Here is a 19,249-nt window from a genome sequence, read left to right as displayed (position 1 = left end):
TTGCTATAGGCCCCATACTTGACCTTCCTTTTATTTTGCTATCACTTGTTTAATTCTTTAAATTCTTTGTGGGAGACTTTTGATCAAAAGAAACAATTTGCTGTTCTTTGCCCCCCCCCCACACACACCCTTCTTTTAATTTTAAAATAAAAGCTTCATGATATGTGTATCTAATAACTCAGAACTCCTAGGCGGTTGATATAAACAGGCATGGAAGAGAGATATATTAAGGAGAAGACTATCATGTCTCCTTTGTGTTAAGCTTTGATTTCAAACAGTTGATAGTTTTATTGTATGGAAAAACAATAGGAAAATGTCATGTGGTATTATATACTATGATGATAAGAACTGCTACTTGTAATACAAATCATACTCAGCAGGATTTGAGACTGAGGTCACCTTACACCCTGGCTTGCTCCCCTCACTTTTTAGCCTTGTTCAGGATATATGTATATGAAATGATATTTGGAAAGGTACTCAAAAGTTTGAATCTTCTTTGAGAAAGAGGGGTTTCTTATAGTCATTTTCTTTGCTTCTTAAAAATATTTGTCTCAAATTAATGATGACTAATACAATTAAAGTCCTCTCTCTGAATGTATTTGGCACATACCTAATGCTAGATATACATTTATTTGAATGAATGAATGTTAGAGGCAATATATAACTGAGTGAATGGAAGACATCAGTGGGATTTCTGCTGCCCTTACTTGTTGATGGTTTAATATTTAATTCTTTTAAGGATATTAGATAAAAGTTTTCCAAGGGAAAATATTAGAAAGGTTTCTAAAGTGCCTAAGCCATTAATCAGAACCATTATGGAGTCTTAGAGGCAGGGTGCAGTTTAGAAATAATTTATTGTAATTCCCTTTTTATAGGGTTAAAAATAGAGGCTCAACCAAAGGGAAGAGACTTGGTCACAGCAATAGTGATTTGAATCAGATTCAGAGACTGGACGCATAACTGCTGTACCATTCTTCCTCCTTAGATTTGATTCTTTAGTACTTTGGTTAGGACCAAGATGCTACTAAGAAGATAGAATTTATAGTTTTTACCTTCAAGGAGTTTCTCATCTAATGGAAATACATTCTAGTTCTCACCTGCATTGGATGTATGTATGAGCTCAGTTCTTTTTTTGTTTTAATTTCTGTGAAAGTTGATTTCTTTGGTTAAATAATTCATTTGATTATCTATTGCAAGATTTTTTGGAGCAAGTGTTCACAAATGTGTGTGTGTGTGTGTGTGTGTGTGAAACAAAAGTAAGCTCTGAAATTAGCAATTTTGACCCTTGTAGCTCTCATTACATTCTTCAACTCCTCTTTATCCAAGTCACTTTTAGCCCCATTATCTAAACGGTCGTTTATAGAGGGCCTACTGTAACTGGTATTTTTAATTTCTTTTTATAGCCAGTTTAGTAGAATAAAAAAACATTTATTTATTTTTTTTAATTTTTTTTAAATATATTTTTTATTGATATTTTACAGAGAGGAAGGGAGAGGGATAGAGAGCTAGAAACATCGATGAGAGAGAAACATCGATCAGCTGCCTCCTGCACACCTCCCACTGGGGATGTGCCCACAACCAAGGTACATGCCCTTGACCGGAATCGAACCCGGGACCCTTCAGTCCGCAGGCTGACGCTCTATCCACTGAGCCAAACTGGTTTCGGCAGAATAAAAAAACATTTAAAATGGGGTTACCAAATTTGATGTGATTTTATATATATATGTATATATATGTATATATTTACTTAACATAAGTGTATATATTTATATTTATGGTACAACTGATTAATTTATATGAGGGTCATTAATGTAATATCTGCCTCAATAATTTTATTCGGATAAAAAATGATGGTAATGGGGTTTTCAAGCTGGTTCAATCACGACTTGATAAGCTTACTTTAGCCAGCGTGGAATAGAAGACTGCTGCAGATAGCTAGGAAGGTAACACAGGTCCCAGTGCTCAGTGTCTCTGTAACTCCTGGTAAGGCTTACGTGGATCTGATGCAGAATTGCCGATGGCATTGCACTTGTTCTTTTCTCAGCCGCATGGCATATATTCCGGTACGGTGAGTCTGCAAGGGCCTGGCCACGGATGCCACTTGTCCTCAGGCGTCCCTGTGCAGTCCCAGCAAGTGCACTTGGTATCTCTTCTAGAAGCATGCCCCTCCATGTGTACTAATTAAGGTCTTTTATTCCTGCCCCAATGTAGGTAAGTATTATGACGCTTAGAGTTCAGAGGGTTTTAGAGGTTTAATCATTTCACCAGCATCCCAGGCTGCTGTGAAAATGACTTCCATTCTCTTTTATGTCGTGTTCCTGCTTCTCCTGCCGCTTGATGGAAGCCCATGGGGCTGGAGACAATCTTGCTCAAGATTTGCTCATGCTTTTTATCAGGTGTCTTTCAAGCAGCCTGCGGTGCTGGCATGGCAATGTATTTTCAGTGTGATACATTAAAGTGTGTTTACATCACTTAGGAAGGAAAATATTTTTGTTTTGCTTTGTTTTGCAGATGTACAGATCAGCTCTCAAAATGTCTTCTGTGTCTTCCGAGCGTCTTCTAAGACAATTGCATTAGCCTCCTGCTAGTTGACTAATAGGATTAATACTTGTAAAAAGCATTCTAAAGCCACATGCCTTATGAAGTCAATGCTGGGTATGATTTTACAAGTATGTGATCTATTTTTTCAAGTGAAAATGTTAACTGGAAAAGTTCTTGGCACACAGTAAAACATCGTGCAATCTGTTATTTGTCTTAAAGATAATAACTTGAGGGTGGCTATAGTCCTTCGGCATCTAACTTATGATTTGTTAGGGGAGTTTCTTCCACTTAGAAGTATTGCAAATGTGCTTATATTTACATAATATGTCATTCTGAAAAATTATGGTGATATAATTCCAGTAGAAAATTATGATTTTTTTCTATAGCTACTTCAAAGTGTAGTCAACTAAATTAACCATGATATTTTCTTTTAAACCCAACTAGAAAGATCAGGCCCCTTCCCCCCACTACAAAAAATAAAACCAAAATGACCTTTCTGATACTTCTTTGAAGTTTTAGCAGTTAACATTCTTTGTGATATATATTATTAAGAGCTCTATTCAACATAAGGAATCAGTGAGTCATATGGGTTCTAAAGGTCTGTTTTTGGGTAGAGGAAGGAACTGAAATTTGAAAGAATGATAATTTAATTAAATCACATTTTCCCTCAGTCACTATAGATGCTGGTTGAGAAGTATTTAAACTATGACCCTTACTTTTCTCCACAATCACAATAAATGAGCACGATCCACTGTTTTTGTTGTTCTGAAAATTAAGTTACTTTGTTCAATATTAACATATTTATATCTATTCACTTTTAAGTACGTTATCTTTCCCTTGCTATGTAAAATGCTGCTGCCTTTTCAAATTACCTTGGCATTACTATATTTTCTTAATTTTCTCAATCTAGCAGAAGGAGAATCTTAATGAATTGGAATATTTCATTCTCATTTCTTCATGAATCCTGCCTTTCACTTAGATTTTTATCTTTTTTGTGTAACCTTATTAATTTCATTTTGGTGCATCCTTGCTAGATTTTATTTATATTAAGGGAGAAATATTAAAATTTAAACGATGTGGCTTTTCAGTACTTGTCCAAGCAAAGATTAAATTGCAGTATTACTAAAGGCATTATGTGCAATAAAAAAACACCCAGGAAGTTCTGGAGGGAAAGGCAGATGATGACTGTGCCACATCACCACATTGTTATATGTAGGGATGGCTGGTGCTCCATAAATTAGAATGGTTTATTGTGTAAACTAAGTTAAAAAAGTGTATTTTTCTAATCAAACTCTTGTGTTTTAAATGATTACTGATTTTTTAAGCGTCCCTCTTATTCTTTAGTTTTTCTTTTCTTTACTACCAGTAAAATGGCCCTCAAGTCTTCCATGTGTTGGTACAAGTTCCCAACTTCTACCACTTCCCACAGAAAACTACATGTCTCCTAAAACTCGACATCCACAAATAAGACACTAACATGCAACCCTTAAAAAGCAAATTAGTGAAGCAGTGTTCCAGTGTAGGGCCCAGCAGTGATGCCACCCAAGGTGAAGACCACATTCCCGCCCCTGCCCCGCCACTCAGAGGCCTGGCAGGTGTACATTGCCTCTTGCCCTTGACTGCCGACTCCAGCCCTTCCTCCTATAAATGCTTGTTGTTGTTGCTGCTGTTGTTCTAAGAACGAAGTTCGGTGGATACTTGGTGACTAGCACTATTTGTGTATAAGAAGAGCAATGTACTTCTTAAGTACAGTTTCACTATTTTTTAAAATATATTTTTATTTATTTCAGAGAGAGGAAAGGAGAGGAAGAGAGAGATAGAAACATCAGTAATTAGAGAGAATCATAGATCGGCTGCCTCCTACTGGGGATCGAGCCCAAAATCTGGGCATGTGCCCTGACCTGGCATCGAACCGTGACTTCCTGGTTCATACATTGATGCCCAGCCACTGAGCCTCGCCAGCTGGGCCAGTTACACTACTTTTGACATTATTCAATAGAGTAAATATTGATCTTATAAATGACTTCTTATACCCTAACTAGTACATTATCTTGGCTTAGTGATTCCTATGATAAAAATTTTGCTCGAGCAGCTTTTCAGAAGCAAAGGCACACCCATATACCAAGCCAGCGTGGTTCCCTCAGCACTTGTGACACATTATAGATGAAAATGACTAAGACATGTTATGAATTTGGTTTTGCTCAGGACATTTTGGATAATCATGGTGTAACTAACTGTTAAATATGTCCTTGTGGCAGAGTCGGCTAGCCCAGAAGCCTTATTTTATCAGTCTGCCACAGGTGGGTTTTTCCACGGGACATTTGGGGTTGCAACCTCACCCAGTACTCACTGGTTTTCAGCCGGGGGAGGGGAGGTTAAGGAACACAGGCCAGGAACCTCAGTCCTCAACTAGCCTTTGCTGCTGCATTCTTTTATTGACACAACACAAATTGTTTCTTACTCCTTCTACCCTTAGAGTTCTGATTCATTAGACTCCAGTAGAGGAATTTGTCACAGTGTTCTTATTTTGACCCTGCTCACTGTTGCCACCAGCTTGAAAGGCACAGCTGAACTAGCATGTGAAGGTGAACCGTAGGGAATTGCTATTATTTTGCCATTTTGAGCTATAAAATGGCAAGGTCATATGGTTTAATTTAAGATTTTACTTTAGTCAACTTCCAATGTGTTCCTGATGGTGGAATGGTACTATTTCCATCAGTCTGTGCATGGAAACCTGGGGCTTAGTTAGCTTCCCCATCATTCTGGAGAGAGTTCTAGTAAAACCCAACCTGGCCACTCTGATGCATACCATGTCCTCTTCCTAACTTCAGGCAATGCCCCCCCGTCCCCCGAATGGGGTTTAAAGAAATTGAACAGCAGGGCAGAGGCGAAACATTTCTCATCCTTCATTGCTGAAAGTACTGGGGAAGTTTTCACTTTGTTTATAGCATGCTATTTCTATATTTTGACTATGATGATATTTTGGTGGAAACTATATATCTCAGTTGCACAGTGTGTAACAATATTGAGTTCTAATTTATGTTGTTTATATACACATACATATATAAACATGTAATATATATTCTATAAACATAAACATGCATGTATAGTCTATAAACCTAATATGTATACACATTCTACATAATATATAACATGTATAAGTATGCAAGCATATGTATATATCACCGAGTATAACTGAAGAAAGAAATTGAGCAAAATTGTAATTGGCAGGAAATGATAACTAATAGGAAGGATAGAGCTAGTAATAATTAATCCTTTAGTATTCATAAAACCATTTAAAAATAAATGAGCTACTCTACAAAAAAAATTCTAAATGTTAATTGTTGGCTTTAGTCTCAATTTTTTGCTATTTTTAAAACAGAGGATTGCTTTTTCCCCCTTGAGGAAGTTTTTATTATGCACCTTAACAAGCCTTGAATAGAATAAATAAAATGTTCTAGATTAGATTGCATGTCTGCCACCTTCAAATAACCCTGTATCTTCTTTTTCCTTATATTTTTACAGATATGGTCCGGAAAAAGAACCCCCCTCTGAGAAACGTTGCTAGTGAAGGCGAGGGCCAGACCCTGGAGCCTATAGGTACAGAAAGCAAGGTATCAGCAAAGAACAAAGAATTTTCTGCAGATCAGATGTCAGAAAATACGGAGCAGAGTGATGCTGCAGAACTAAATAATAAGGAGGAACAGAGCTTGCATGTTCAAGATCCACCTTCCAGCAGTAAGAAGGACGTAACAAGCTCAGTCCTGAGTGAGAAGCCTGGCTTCAGTTATGAAAGCCCCAGTAAGGGAGGAAACCTTCCCTCCTACCCACATGATGAGGTGACAGATAGAAATATGTTGGCTTTCTCATCTCCAGCTGCTGGGGGAGTCTGTGAGCCCTTGAAGTCTCCTCAAAGAGCAGAGGCAGATGACCCACAAGATATGGCCTGCACCCCATCAGGGGACTCATTGGAGACAAAGGAAGACCCTAAGATGTCACCAAAGGCTACGGAGGAAACAGGGCAAGCGCAGAGTGGTCAAGCCAATTGTCAAGGCTCGAGCCCAGTTTCAGTGGCCTCAAAAAACCCACAAGTGCCTTCAGATGGGGGTGTGAGACTGAATAAATCCAAAACTGATTTATTGGTAAATGACAACCCAGACCCGGCACCTCTGTCTCCAGAGCTTCAGGACTTTAAATGCAATATCTGTGGATATGGTTACTATGGCAACGACCCCACAGATCTGATTAAGCACTTCCGAAAGTATCACTTAGGACTGCATAACCGCACCAGGCAGGATGCTGAGCTGGACAGCAAAATCTTAGCCCTTCATAACATGGTGCAGTTCAGCCATTCCAAAGACTTCCAGAAGGTCAACCGTTCCGTGCTTTCTGGTGTGCTGCAGGACATCAATTCTTCGAGGCCTGTTTTACTAAATGGGACCTATGATGTACAGGTTTGTGCTTTGTATTGTGATCTCTTTGTACACAAAAAGTTATTATTAATGAAATGTGAATTCTTACATGCACGTTAAAGTTAAGCTCCCAATACCGAAGGGGTAGCTTGCTAGATCCAGCAGAAAAGATGAGCATACTTCACTGGCTCTTTCATCCAAATGTGTAGTCAGGGTTATCTTTAGCCTCTCTTCATGGAAATTAATCCCAATATTTCTATGATGTTGGGAAAAGTCTTTTCATGGAATAGCTAGGCTTTGGATTTGACCTCCTACATTTTTAAAATATCAGTCATTTTTATCAACTCAATGGCTACAGTGCATTTGATCTAACCTGTTATATTTCATGGTAATTTGATTTTTTTTTCAGTCTTCTAAAAATGGCACTAATCTTTACGGGTCTGCATGATAGTGACTCATACTTTGGTCAAGTTTTAGATTGATTGTCTTTTGCTATAGTCTTTGTATGGTCTTTACTTCAGTGGGGTTTTTCCTGTGTCTTGGATTAGAATTTGATTTTATAGTCAGCCCAACATCAAATTGGACTAGATGTAGGTCATATTGACAGATACAGAGATAAATTACTGAAAAAGCAACATAATTGCAAGTGAAAATTTGGAAATAAAATTACATTGATGAAAAAGAAGTCAAGGTGATTGTAAGTACTTAGGGACACTGGAATGACATTGATATGGGCCAGTAAGGCATTCCTTTCTGCAGTTAAGGAAAATAATAATTTATGAAAGCATTTAGTAGTAATTTAGATATTTACTTTTAGTAAACGTGGCATACCTTTTTGATCTACTCTTCTGTCTTTAGGTTATGGCATATGTAAAATGAAAAAAAAATGCCATTTCAAGTAGAATGAACTGCAGAACAGACTCTAAAGAAATATACTTATTTTATTTTATTTTAAGCATAGTCAAGACTCATGGTCAACTTGAGAAAAGTGAATTAGTTTCTATTATAGTGTGTAGATTTTTATTGTGTTAGTAAGCCAGATTTCAAAGCATATTAGGTTTAATATTAACCTTCTTTAGGAGTGCTTAGAAGAAGTATCAGAGAACTAAGGAAATAAGATCACACTTAATTGGCTTCCTAAATTTTTGAAATTATCAAACATTTTTATCAACTCAATAGCTACAGTGCATTTGATCCAGACCTGTCTATTGACCTAGTGTCAATCAAGCAAGGCAGGCAAGGGGGTTATAAATAAGAGGTAGTGAACATATTTGTAATCCTTAGAAGAAGAATCGGAAGAGAAATTTCCAAGTCCTTTGAAAAGGTCAGAATGGCAATCTTACCATTTTAAGGGAGATATAAAAAACTCTTAAAAAGCCAATTTCATCTTGTAAGCTCTCTTAAAAATTCCATCTTACTTTGTGAATTTCCACAAATAGAATTATTTCCGTGGAGCAGCAAATTAAGTCAACATAGCTATTATGCATGAAAGCTACATGCTTTGAACTGCTGTCTCATTAAAGATCATTCCACTGTCTTATGTCAGGTACACTCTGCTGTCAAACTCTGATTGTAAAATGTGTTTTAGATAAAAGGGTTAGAAGTGAATAATGTCAGTATGTGAAATGGCGTTTTATAATTAGCAAGTAATATGATGTTAATACCTGGATTTCCGGCTGGAGTTTCAGTTTGTTCACTCTGGGGACGACTTCTGAGGGAAGCTGATCTGGGCTGTCAGGAAGGCTCTAAAAGGAAGATTACTAAGGCCTATAGTTTGGAAGAATTCAGATTTTTAAACACACTTCCATTTCCCCCAAACAGTTATTTGTTAGGTTCTCAGTTATTTATAGTAAAGTTTATGTTTGGGTAGAATGAGCTGGACACTTTTCCTGGGCAGTGATCTTAGAAATAAAACAGATGTGTGAGCTATCTGAGTTTGAACTAATAGAACTGGAAATAAAACAGCTGATCCTCCACTGTGCTTGTCTACTAAAGCCTTGCAGAAGCCCAGAGTAAAGAAGACAGAAAGTGGCAGGAAAGAACATACAGGAAGATAATCTTGTTAAGATCTATTTTTTTGCCTCAAAGAGAAATAATATGACTAAACATAGAAAAAAAGCAATTTGTGGGAAAAGTGGGCAATTATTTCAGAAACACAACTGGATTTAGAAACAGGTCTAAAGAGAGTTAACTTTCTTCAATTTGGGAAGAGAACATCAAATATACTTGTAGGCCAAATGCTAATCCTGAATACTTTGCACATATACCAGATGTTGATGCAAAAACATGTCTGAAGATAAGTAACTTATTAATGTTTTTATGCTGAGATAAATATTGAACAGCTTCCCTGGATGCGTAAATCGAATAAAAGCACATCTGAAATCCCCCCTTTTCCACACGTCTGTGTTGCTGAAATGCTGTTGGAGGGCTTCTCACTTGTCACTTGAATTGTGTGGAGACTAAAATCTGTGGGTGATAAACTGCTGACTGTAGAATTTCTTTAGTGCATTTTCATCAGAAATTTAGGGTATATTAATAGCATGTGTGTTCTGATAAAAAAAGATGTTGGTAAGTAAGACGATTGCTGACAGTAATCATTCAATTCTAGGAATTACTTAGATCAAGCTGTAATTTCAGCTAATTGAAGTAATAGATGAGGAATTCATTAATCTTTTTCAATTAAATTGGCTTTTGTTTTGTTTTTGTTTTTTAACAGTCAGGACAGTTGGTGGTTAATGATAGATTTATGACATTTTAGTCCAAGAAAAAAGGAACAGGAGACAGAGTACAGGACTTAAGAACTCTGTGGCTTTGATCTGTATTTTGGTTTGACATGGTTGGTTTTAAATAATTTGACTTGCGTGCAAACATGAGATATACAGTTGGGAAGAAGAAATCATTTAAACGAATTTTAAGATTTCCAGTTCCAAGTTCAGATAACTTAACATATATTTGGGGGACTAATTGAAGTTTAGACACATTTGTTCTGACAATATCCACTTCTGTGACAATTTTATTGGAAGTAATGAAGTCAAAGAATTACACATTTGTAAAAATAATGTCAAATAACAATGCCACTTTGTCCTGAATGGTAGATAGAGCCTCAGCTGGATAATGGAAGTCACTTTAAAGGGCCATCATAAAACGGGGATAGCCTTTTCTGAGTTTGTGGAAATCAAATGCCCACACCACCTTCAGGCATCTGCACAGCCCTGAAATCAGAAGAGCTGTGGATTCTGTACCAAGAAAAACTAGAAAAGATACATCAGCGAAAAGATATAATGCAAATATGTTCACTAGCTCAGAGCTAAGTGACTTGACCTGGATATTAGTTCCTCAAGTTTTAAATGTTCCCTGCCTGTTTTTATCAATTATTGTGCTTAAATCTTTAAAAATAATGGATGTGGCATGATTGGTAAGCCCTTCATGTAATTTTTACTGCCTATATTCAGCCTTTGAGGCTCACAGAGAGACCAATAATAGGACAAGAGATTGAGTTCTTCAGAACGTAATTACAGCTTCTTTCTTTTTAATCTGCTTTATTATGCTTATATTTAAACCATCGCCGAATGGAGACCTGAGTTGTTAAACACGGACTGTGCTGTTTCATTAGGGCTTAATGTGCTGTGCATCAGGACGTTTGTGTCATCTTTATGGGGGACTCTTAGGCCTTAGACCAGGTTATAAAAGTTGGAGTCCTGTCAAGTTGTGCTTCCCACGGGAAAGTGTTTAGTTATCCCGAGTTTATAAGTACTCATGATGTGTATGTTGCCTTTTCAGATGACTAAGCCTTTTTCTACGATTCCGAATTATTTAGGACTCCAAGAAGGTAGCTATCAGATTCCAGCTATTAAATTCATTTTGGCTCTTAATGAAATTCTAAAGTTCACTGAAGAATGACACTATTAACTTACCAGTGACTGTCTTGTGTTGGATCTAAGAGCACTACATTTCTGTTGTGTAAATATTTTTATCAGAGTTGCACAATATGTCATGTTTAGAAGCAGGAAGAACAGATTTTAGAGATAGGAAGTCATCCTTTGTATTCATATTTTCAACATATTTAACTCTGAGCTTTAAAGATCCTTAACATATGCCAGTACATTCATTTGAACAGGGGGTTACAGTTTGGTCTTGGAAAAAAAAATCAGAGAACATTAATCTCATTTGGGTCTATTTTGACTTTTCTTGAATTTTATTTCCAAATATTTATTTTTTGCCTTGCAGTTTCCTTTGATCTGGAGGGAAGTTGTAGATCTTAGCAGGTTCTGTTTCTTTGTTTTTCTGAGTTGAGGACAATTGCCCTTCAGAACAACTGGTGAATGTGACTTTAATCACTTCAGACTGTCTATAGAGTACTGAATGTTTGGCATATAACCCATACTTATATTCAGGACTGTGTCTCTTTAACAAGTAATAAAGTGTGCAAAATAAAACATATGCTCACCCTAAGGCCATAAAACAAAAGCAAAGTTCTGGCATTTACCAGGTTATTTTCATCCTGGAGACGGCTGAGCGGGATAATGCAGCCACCCAGGTGGAGTAGAGTAGTTGGACCATCTTCACTAATCCCTTTACCTGCACGATGGTTAAATCTCCATTTGGCTGTGTTACATGAGGGTCAGTAGGATAAATGTCAATTCCTCTTTGATTTTTGGTTTATGTGCTATTGTTTAAAGAACATGTATCACTTTCTTGAATGTCAGTATTTCTCTCTGGGCAGAATGTTTAGAAGAAGAAACAGTTATCAGTGCATCCAATCGGATTTAATGTTATTTAACTCTTAATAAAAATTCTATCCTCTAATGGCTTGCTCTTCTAACCATATCAAGTCAACTGATTATTTAGTGCCTTTTGTTTCTTGGGCCATTGTAATTACACTCTACATGCAGCTTTTGGAAACAGGGGAACATAAGTAGTGTGCCAACCCTAGGAAAGTTTGGAGAAAGGGTAATTCCCTCTCACTTTTCAGTTTCCTTCCTGGAGTCTATTTCTGAGACTCATTAGGCCGTGAACCTCTTGAATTCTTCATCCTAGGATTTTAAAGTATGAAGTAAGTGTTGTGCATTTTCAGAGTATCAGAAAAGACCTTTGTTTAATTTTAATTGAAAGTCAAATGTAAAATTAATTTTTGCATTACCTTTCATTTGATCTATTCTTCTTTCATCTGTTAGCTTACATAATCAAAATTGCACATATCTTCTGTTTTTCCCCTTTAATTTTGGATTCGCTTCTAATAATAACTAACATTTATTAAAGGTTTCATATGTGCATGTGTAGCTCTAAGCTCTTTGCTAATGTACTAATTAACTCATCTTCATAAAAAGCCTTGAAGTTGACACTACCATTATGTTTATTTTAAAAAATGAGGAAACAGGCATAGAGGAATCAAAGTAACTTGCCCAAGATCACATTGTTGTGAAAGTGGAGTAAATGGGACGTACACCAGAGGAGATAGGCTAAGGAAGCCTGTCTTTAACCGCTGTGGTGTAGTGCCTTTCTAAATATAAGATTGAGTTTATTACAACTAGAATAGCAATGGAACATAGGCCACCTGCAAGTAAAGGAGGAGATGTGCGCTGCCACACAAGGGTTGTGATGTATAAAACGTATGAATCACAGTGAACTTGGGGACATACGTGATTTCTTTGAGGTTATTTTATCTGTGTTGTGTAATGCTGCCTTATTAGAAGTTGCTAGGCTTATAGTTGAAATCACTGAAAAGAAAATTAATTTTGCTGATTTGCCTTTTTATAAATTACTGTGATTCATTTTCATTGGTACTTCTGCTACAGAAACTAGTTCAGATAGAGTGAACAAGGGCCACATTTTGACCTGATCAGTCAAGGGTGATGCAATGTCTGGTCTCCAAATTCAGCAGCATGTCATCCAAGCATTTGATTTATTTATATTCCCCTCATTTGGAGAACTTCGTTTTAGGAATTTAGGATTTTACATGTGGTCTGAGAGTTGTATTCTCCTCTTCAGGTTACTAGGCACAATCTAGGTTGGTTTGTCCATGAAGATTAAATGGTAAGGAGATGCCCCAGCTCCCATTAGTGGTGTCCAAGGCTGTGTAATGAAAATTTAACTTTTGCTTAGGAGTGAGTACAGGAATTTTTAATTAAAAAATTTATTTATAGATCAATTTTCCTACATTTTGTAGGAAGTGTAGGCAGCGGAAATGTCAGCATATTTTAGAGTGTGGAATTTGAGTGCATCACATACCCCACCCATGCGTGGGGCTGGGGGATTTCCCTGGATTCCGAGTGTGAAGGAAGAGTGGGCTACAGTGAGGAGCTTGAGAATGCAGAAATGGTTTACTTGTCTACCTGCTGTTCTCCTTGAGTATTAGATTATTTGCTAATGTAGGAGTTAAGGACACCAGAATTCTTTCATGGGCCCAGTAACATATTTGGGAATCCTATCTAATAAAGATGGAATATGCTAATTGACCATCACACCCTCACAAAGATGGTGGCGCCCACAGCCAATAAGGAGGTAATATGCTAATTGATTGCCATGCCCTCAAAGATGGCTGTGCCCACAGCCACAAGATGGCGGCGCCCAGTCCCCTCAACCCCGCTGCGCGCCTGCCTCCAGAGTCCCCCAGTCCCCTCAGGCCCCCAGCTGCCCAGGGCCGGCCCGAGGCGCAGGAAAGCCTTGGATGGTGGCTGCCCAGCTGCCCAGGGCTGGCCCGAGGCGCAGGTAACCAGGGCCAGTCAAGGCTTGCGCTGCCGTCAGTGGCAGCAGCAGAGGTGTGATGGGGGCCCCTTCCCCTGATCGCTGGGTCGCCTCCTGCCCCTGAGGGCACCCAGACTGTGAGAGGGAGCAGGCCGGGCTGGGAGTCCCCCCCCTCCAGTGCATGAATTTTCATGCACCAGGCCTCTAGTTTTATAATAAACAATGGTTTGTTCTAAGACCTGTTTTTCCAGCTGATGGGTAGCTACACCTTGATATTCCACTGGCATCTCAAAGTCAACTTGTGTAAAACTAAAGTTGTTAGCTCCTTCTCTTATGCAACATTTTTTTTAAACCATCCTTTGTTCTCTTCTCCCATTTTCTAGTCAGTCCCACTGGAAATGTCAGTTACCCGGGATTTCTTTCTGATAGGTATCTTTTCCCAAGCAGTTGATTGGTTTGTTTCCTCTTCTTTATTCTTTAACTGCCAACACCCTTCAGGCTTACTTAGTAAATTCTTAGTGCTTTCTTTACTTATTTTCTTTTTCTTTCTGTCCTCCTTTCTTTTCCCTTCTCTTCTGTTCTTGTCTCGATTCCCTTCCCTTCCCTTCTCTTCCTTTCCCTTTTCTTTTTCTCTATCCTTCTCTATTCTTTCTTCCTTCCCTCTTTCCTCTTTCCCTTTCTTTAATTTTTAAAATTTTTCTTTATAGATCAATTTTCCTACATTTTGTAGGAAGTGTAGGTCTACTTTGTATAAAAACCTTATCATTTTATGTAAACCTGTATAATTAAATATAGACTTTCCAATAAGACATTCCTTTTCCAAATTCTTTCTCACCCTGCCCCCAGTATCCCTCCACATTTCCTGAGAACTACTTCCCTTGTTTCACCCTTATTTCTGCTTTACTCATTTTGTTTCCTGCACCTGAAAAACCTTTCCATGACCACTGCCTTTGAGATTCATCTCAAATGCTAATTCATCTGTCCACAGCTGGGCTGTCACCTCCTTCCGGAAGCCTTTGCTGGCCTGTCCGTGTAGGTTAGGTCTCTTCCTCTGTGTTGTCATGGAACTCGATACATCTCTCAGCAGAAGCACATATTCCGCTGTTGTTGTCATCGATTGACTTGTGAGCTGTCGGTACTAAACTACAGACATCTGGCTGGGGTTTTGGACTGTGTTGATTCTGTGTGTATTCCTAGTGTTTGGCACAGTAGGCATGCCACAAAGCACCCTTTCCTGGAGGAAGGATGCTCCACAGTGATTTGACTCTCTGTTTTTCCCATTAAGACACTCTTCAGAGAACACATGCAATTTTTATTTATCTCCATTATGAGCCTGTGGCGATGGTGAGTCAGTACATGGAAAATACAGTTTTGTAATCCACTTGGGCTGCATTTTCTATTTTGTTTTGTATTCCGTCCCCTCTCCCCCAAAGATTGTCTTCCAAATTATTGAGACTGGCTTTGAGATTTATTGCTATTCTATCAGCCCAAATACCAAATAACCATAGAGAATTAGTTCAGTATTACACTGAGTAAAATGAGAAACCAGGTTGGGGCTTAATTATGTATTACTGTAATTAAAAAAGCTGATGATAAAAATGTGTGTAATTAAGAAAATGCAGTATTTTACCCTCAAATTTGCCCCATTATGCCCCGGCTCATGTGGCTCAGTTGGATGAGTGTTGTCCCATGGACCCAAACGTTGCTGGTTTGATTTCCAGGCAGGGCACATGCTTGGGTTGCATGCTCGATCCCCAGTAGGGGAGGTGCAGGAGGCAGTGGATGTTTCTCTCTCGCATAGATGTTTCTCTCTTTCCCTCTTCCTTGCTCTCTCTCTCAAATCAATAAACATAATAAAAAGAAATTTGCCCCTTATACAAATTTAAGTTTTGGTTCCCCCTCCAGAAAATATTTGTTTGTGCATCTAAATCCAAATGGGAAGGGTGTTTATTCCAGTGACATAAGGAAGTGGCTGTGATGGCATGAGCCTGAGATGATTGGCATCTAATTAGACTTGTTATTGAACTTTTTTTAAAGTCACATCACGATACATCATTAAGGCATATTATATGCTCCAGTGTTTTTTAAAGCATAGTACTATGCAGAAACATCCCCTCTGTAGATTAGCACATTAATTCTGACTATAGTTATTTTCAGTCAAGATTGGCCCTTACAGATTACTTCACGTTTTTTGTAACTTCAGTATTTGAACTGATTTTTTTAACACTTTAACTTTTTATTGTTAAGATTTTACTTTTTTTTTAACCATCAGCCCATAACCTCATGCCATCTTAAATGAGTACCCTCCTAATTGTCCCTCTGTTACTGTCAATTATAGTCCTTGAAAATGGACCACATCTAAGGAAGAGTTTGTGTTTAGTTAAACAACTTTTTTTGTTCCATTGAACAGAAGTACATGTGCTAAAGTGTCATTTTAAGAGTTCTGAGGCTTTAAAAAATATTTTCCCGTGACATATTAATTTAAATTATTCTTATAGGTTGTTCCATATTATTAGGAAGAGAGAAATAAATTGATGTTAAAGACCTTGAGAAAAGCCAACCACTTATATTTTTAAGTTATACACTAAAACATTTTTATGAAAAGACCTATGTATATGAGTTATAAATGAAAGCCATGGAATATACCACATAGAAGGAACAGTTTTTAAAACCTAAGGTCAAAATAGAAGAAAAAGCCATTATGTTCTCAATCAGTGAAAATTAATTTAAAATATGTTCTTGTTCATACATTAACATGGGTTTTTCTTTATATAACTCTAATTCACCAGCAGTGGCTTCATAGTAATTTGTTTTGGGGCAAAAGATGGATTTTGTTCTGTTTTTTGAAGAAGGCTATATGTGTTATGTTGAGTCCATAATAATGGGGCCATCAATTACTATCGCTTGCGTATTCCAAGTAACTCAGGGGCCTTAGTGAGATATTTCTCTGTGTGCCCATCTATTCAGTCTTTTCATCCCACTGGCAGGATAAATTCAACCGGATAGTTCATTTCATTCAAGAATAATTCTGTTTATATGACTGGTACTGTAGAGCGTACTGTCTACTGTGGTATTCACTAGTCACATGGGGCTCTTTAAATTTCAGTTAATTAAAACTAAATGAATGAAAAATGTATAAAAACTACTTACATTAAAAAAGCAGTTCCTCAGCTGCACTGGCCCTATTTCATATGCTCAATAGCCATATGTGCTAGTGGCCACCATGGGCATAGTAAACTGCAGGACATTTCCTTCATCTCAGAAGGTTCTCTTGGACTGCACTGACCTAGATTTTGCAAATCACTCTCAGCTCCATGTACTTCCTTGACCCTCACAATAATCCTGTAAAATGGCAAGGTGTACAATATTGATTATATCCGTGAAGATGAAGATATGGAGGTGCCAGGAGATTACATAATGTGTCTTTCCACAGAATTTGACTTGTAGAATTTTCCTCAGGAACAAACAAATGCAAGTAAAGGTAAATACAGATGACTAAAGGATTTTAGCTACAAATTTTGATCTTTAACTATGAGTAATTTAAAGGCAGAGAGGTGGTCTAGCTTGTTTACTGTTGTAAACTGGTATTTATCACAGAGAGGGCACAGTTAAACTCTCAATAGCTACTTAACTACTGATTGGGTGAATCAATAGTTGGTCCAAACAAAATTTAAAGTTTAATAGAAATTGTAAAGTGTGGATATCCTTATCAAAAGGACTACTGAATTAATGGGTTACAATTAAAGTTCTGGTTAGCAAAAGAAGAAAAATTGAAACTTATCATCTTTTTTTTTTAATATATTATATTGATATTTTACAGAGAGGAAGGGAGAGGGATAGAGAGCTAGAAACATCGATGAGAGAGAAACATCGATCAGCTGCCTCCTGCACACCCCCTACTGGGGATGTGCCCGCAGCCAAGGTACATGCCCTTGACCGGAATCGAACCCGGGACCCTTCAGTCCGCAGGCCGACGCTCTATCCACTGAGCCAAACCGGTTTCGGCTGAAACTTATCATCTTTATTCTACTTCTGATTTCTTGTCTAGTACAATCATAGCTAGGGGATTTTTTTTTTTCTATTCCTTGCTATATTTAACCATTTGAAAAGTTTGAGATAATTCTTTGAATGGGTAGCTCTATTTCCTGGCAATAATGTCCAATAAACACTTACTGCACACAATTATCTTGCATAGCTGTTCTTGCTGTGCATTTATGTTTAACCTAGAAAATTAATATTTGTGAGTCATGAAAATAAAATGAATGTAGTCAATTGTCTTAGGCATGGTCCCCTAAATTAATAAACTACATTTTATTTTAGAAGGGCATTTAAATGATATACACCAGTTATATTTCACCATGTCCAGAGTATAGATTTTTTTTAATCTTTTTTGAAAGAGAAAGTAATATAACACTGAGTAATTATGTTTTCCAAAGTTGGCTTTATAATATATAAAGTATGTAATTCTAATATTATATTAGCTTTTAATAAGATAAATACTGGTATGATTTACTGCTATTTATGAAGAAGGCAAATCAGTAACCTGTAGAAGTGGCAGTATTGTTGTTCTTGCCATCAAATAAGGTCCTTGTGTTTTTGTTTGTTTGCTTGGGTGGTTTTGAAAGAGCAGTCTGTAGTAGTATGAAGGCACTCTTCAGCATAAAATATATAACCAGTAAAAACATCCTAAATAATGGAATTGGCTGATTACTGCGGGGTGAAAAACACAACTGTTAGCCACATAAGCACCCCCAGCTTAAAAGACTTAATGAGTTCTCACAGCAGCTTAGTTTCCCTAAACCACAATGCCTGAACGGCACGCACTTGTTCGTTTTGGAATGGCCTTTCTTTTATGGACTCTTCACCTGATAGTCCTTCTTAGCCTGGATTTTTCTGATTCTTAACGTTGCCCAAAAAATAGGGCAAAGTATGTTGTGAGGCTTAGTAATAATTGAAATTTCACTTCAAAATCATATATGTGGCATTTCTTAAGACTGTGTGTGCTATCTGTGCATCCCTTTCTGTGTGGACAGGAACACGAGGCTTGAAAATGGCAAAATTGAAGAAATGATGATGTGTCGTGGTTTCTCAGAAATCCCTGTTCTACAGCAAAAGTCAGAAATATGTCATTTTAGGAAGCTCAGCCGTTCTGAAGCAATGTGGTAGCTAAAATGAGCACATCTCATATCTAGATTTTGCACACTGGCTTTCTATGCTTACATTAGAAGAGAATGGGATACTTCTGAATTTCCCCCTTTTGATTTAAGTTGAAGTCCAGGAACAAAGTAACTGAGTTGATGGCATCTCATTTAAATGTTTTATGTTTTGAAAATGAGGTTTCTCCCCACCTCCAGTGAATTGGGAAATAGCTAGAGGAATTTTGCAATGTAGTATGCATTCCGTTTTGGGGCAGACTTTAGTTGCTTTAGTCACTGCAGTGCTAGGTTAGGGTGATGACTAGACTGTGTCCTCATGTGGTCTGGCTCTGACATCTCTCACACCACTGATTGGTAGGTGCTGCCTATGAGGGGGGCCCATTCTTCCCCTTCTAGTTACCTGATGCTCTGCTGGTGATAGGCTGAATCTGTGTGCTTGCCATGGTGGGTATAGAC

General features: G+C 37.7%; 1 protein-coding gene across 1 annotated transcript in view; it reads left to right on the top strand.

The window, feature by feature from the left end:
- The window catches only part of TRPS1 (transcriptional repressor GATA binding 1), a 229,499-nt gene that overhangs the window by 36,905 nt on the left and 173,345 nt on the right, over window positions 1-19,249 (top strand). Inside the window, exon 2 of the mRNA XM_080647260.1 lies at window positions 6,067-6,995. Coding sequence (XP_080503386.1) covers window positions 6,069-6,995 — 927 coding nt within the window. The 5' untranslated portion in view covers window positions 6,067-6,068. The remainder of the gene's footprint in view (window positions 1-6,066; window positions 6,996-19,249) is intronic.

Source organism: Plecotus auritus (assembly GCF_963455305.1).
Source record: "Plecotus auritus genome assembly, chromosome: 11".
NCBI lineage: Eukaryota > Metazoa > Chordata > Mammalia > Chiroptera > Vespertilionidae > Plecotus > Plecotus auritus.
Note: the sequence above shows the minus strand (reverse complement) of the source record. Positions and strands in the feature narration are given on the sequence as shown.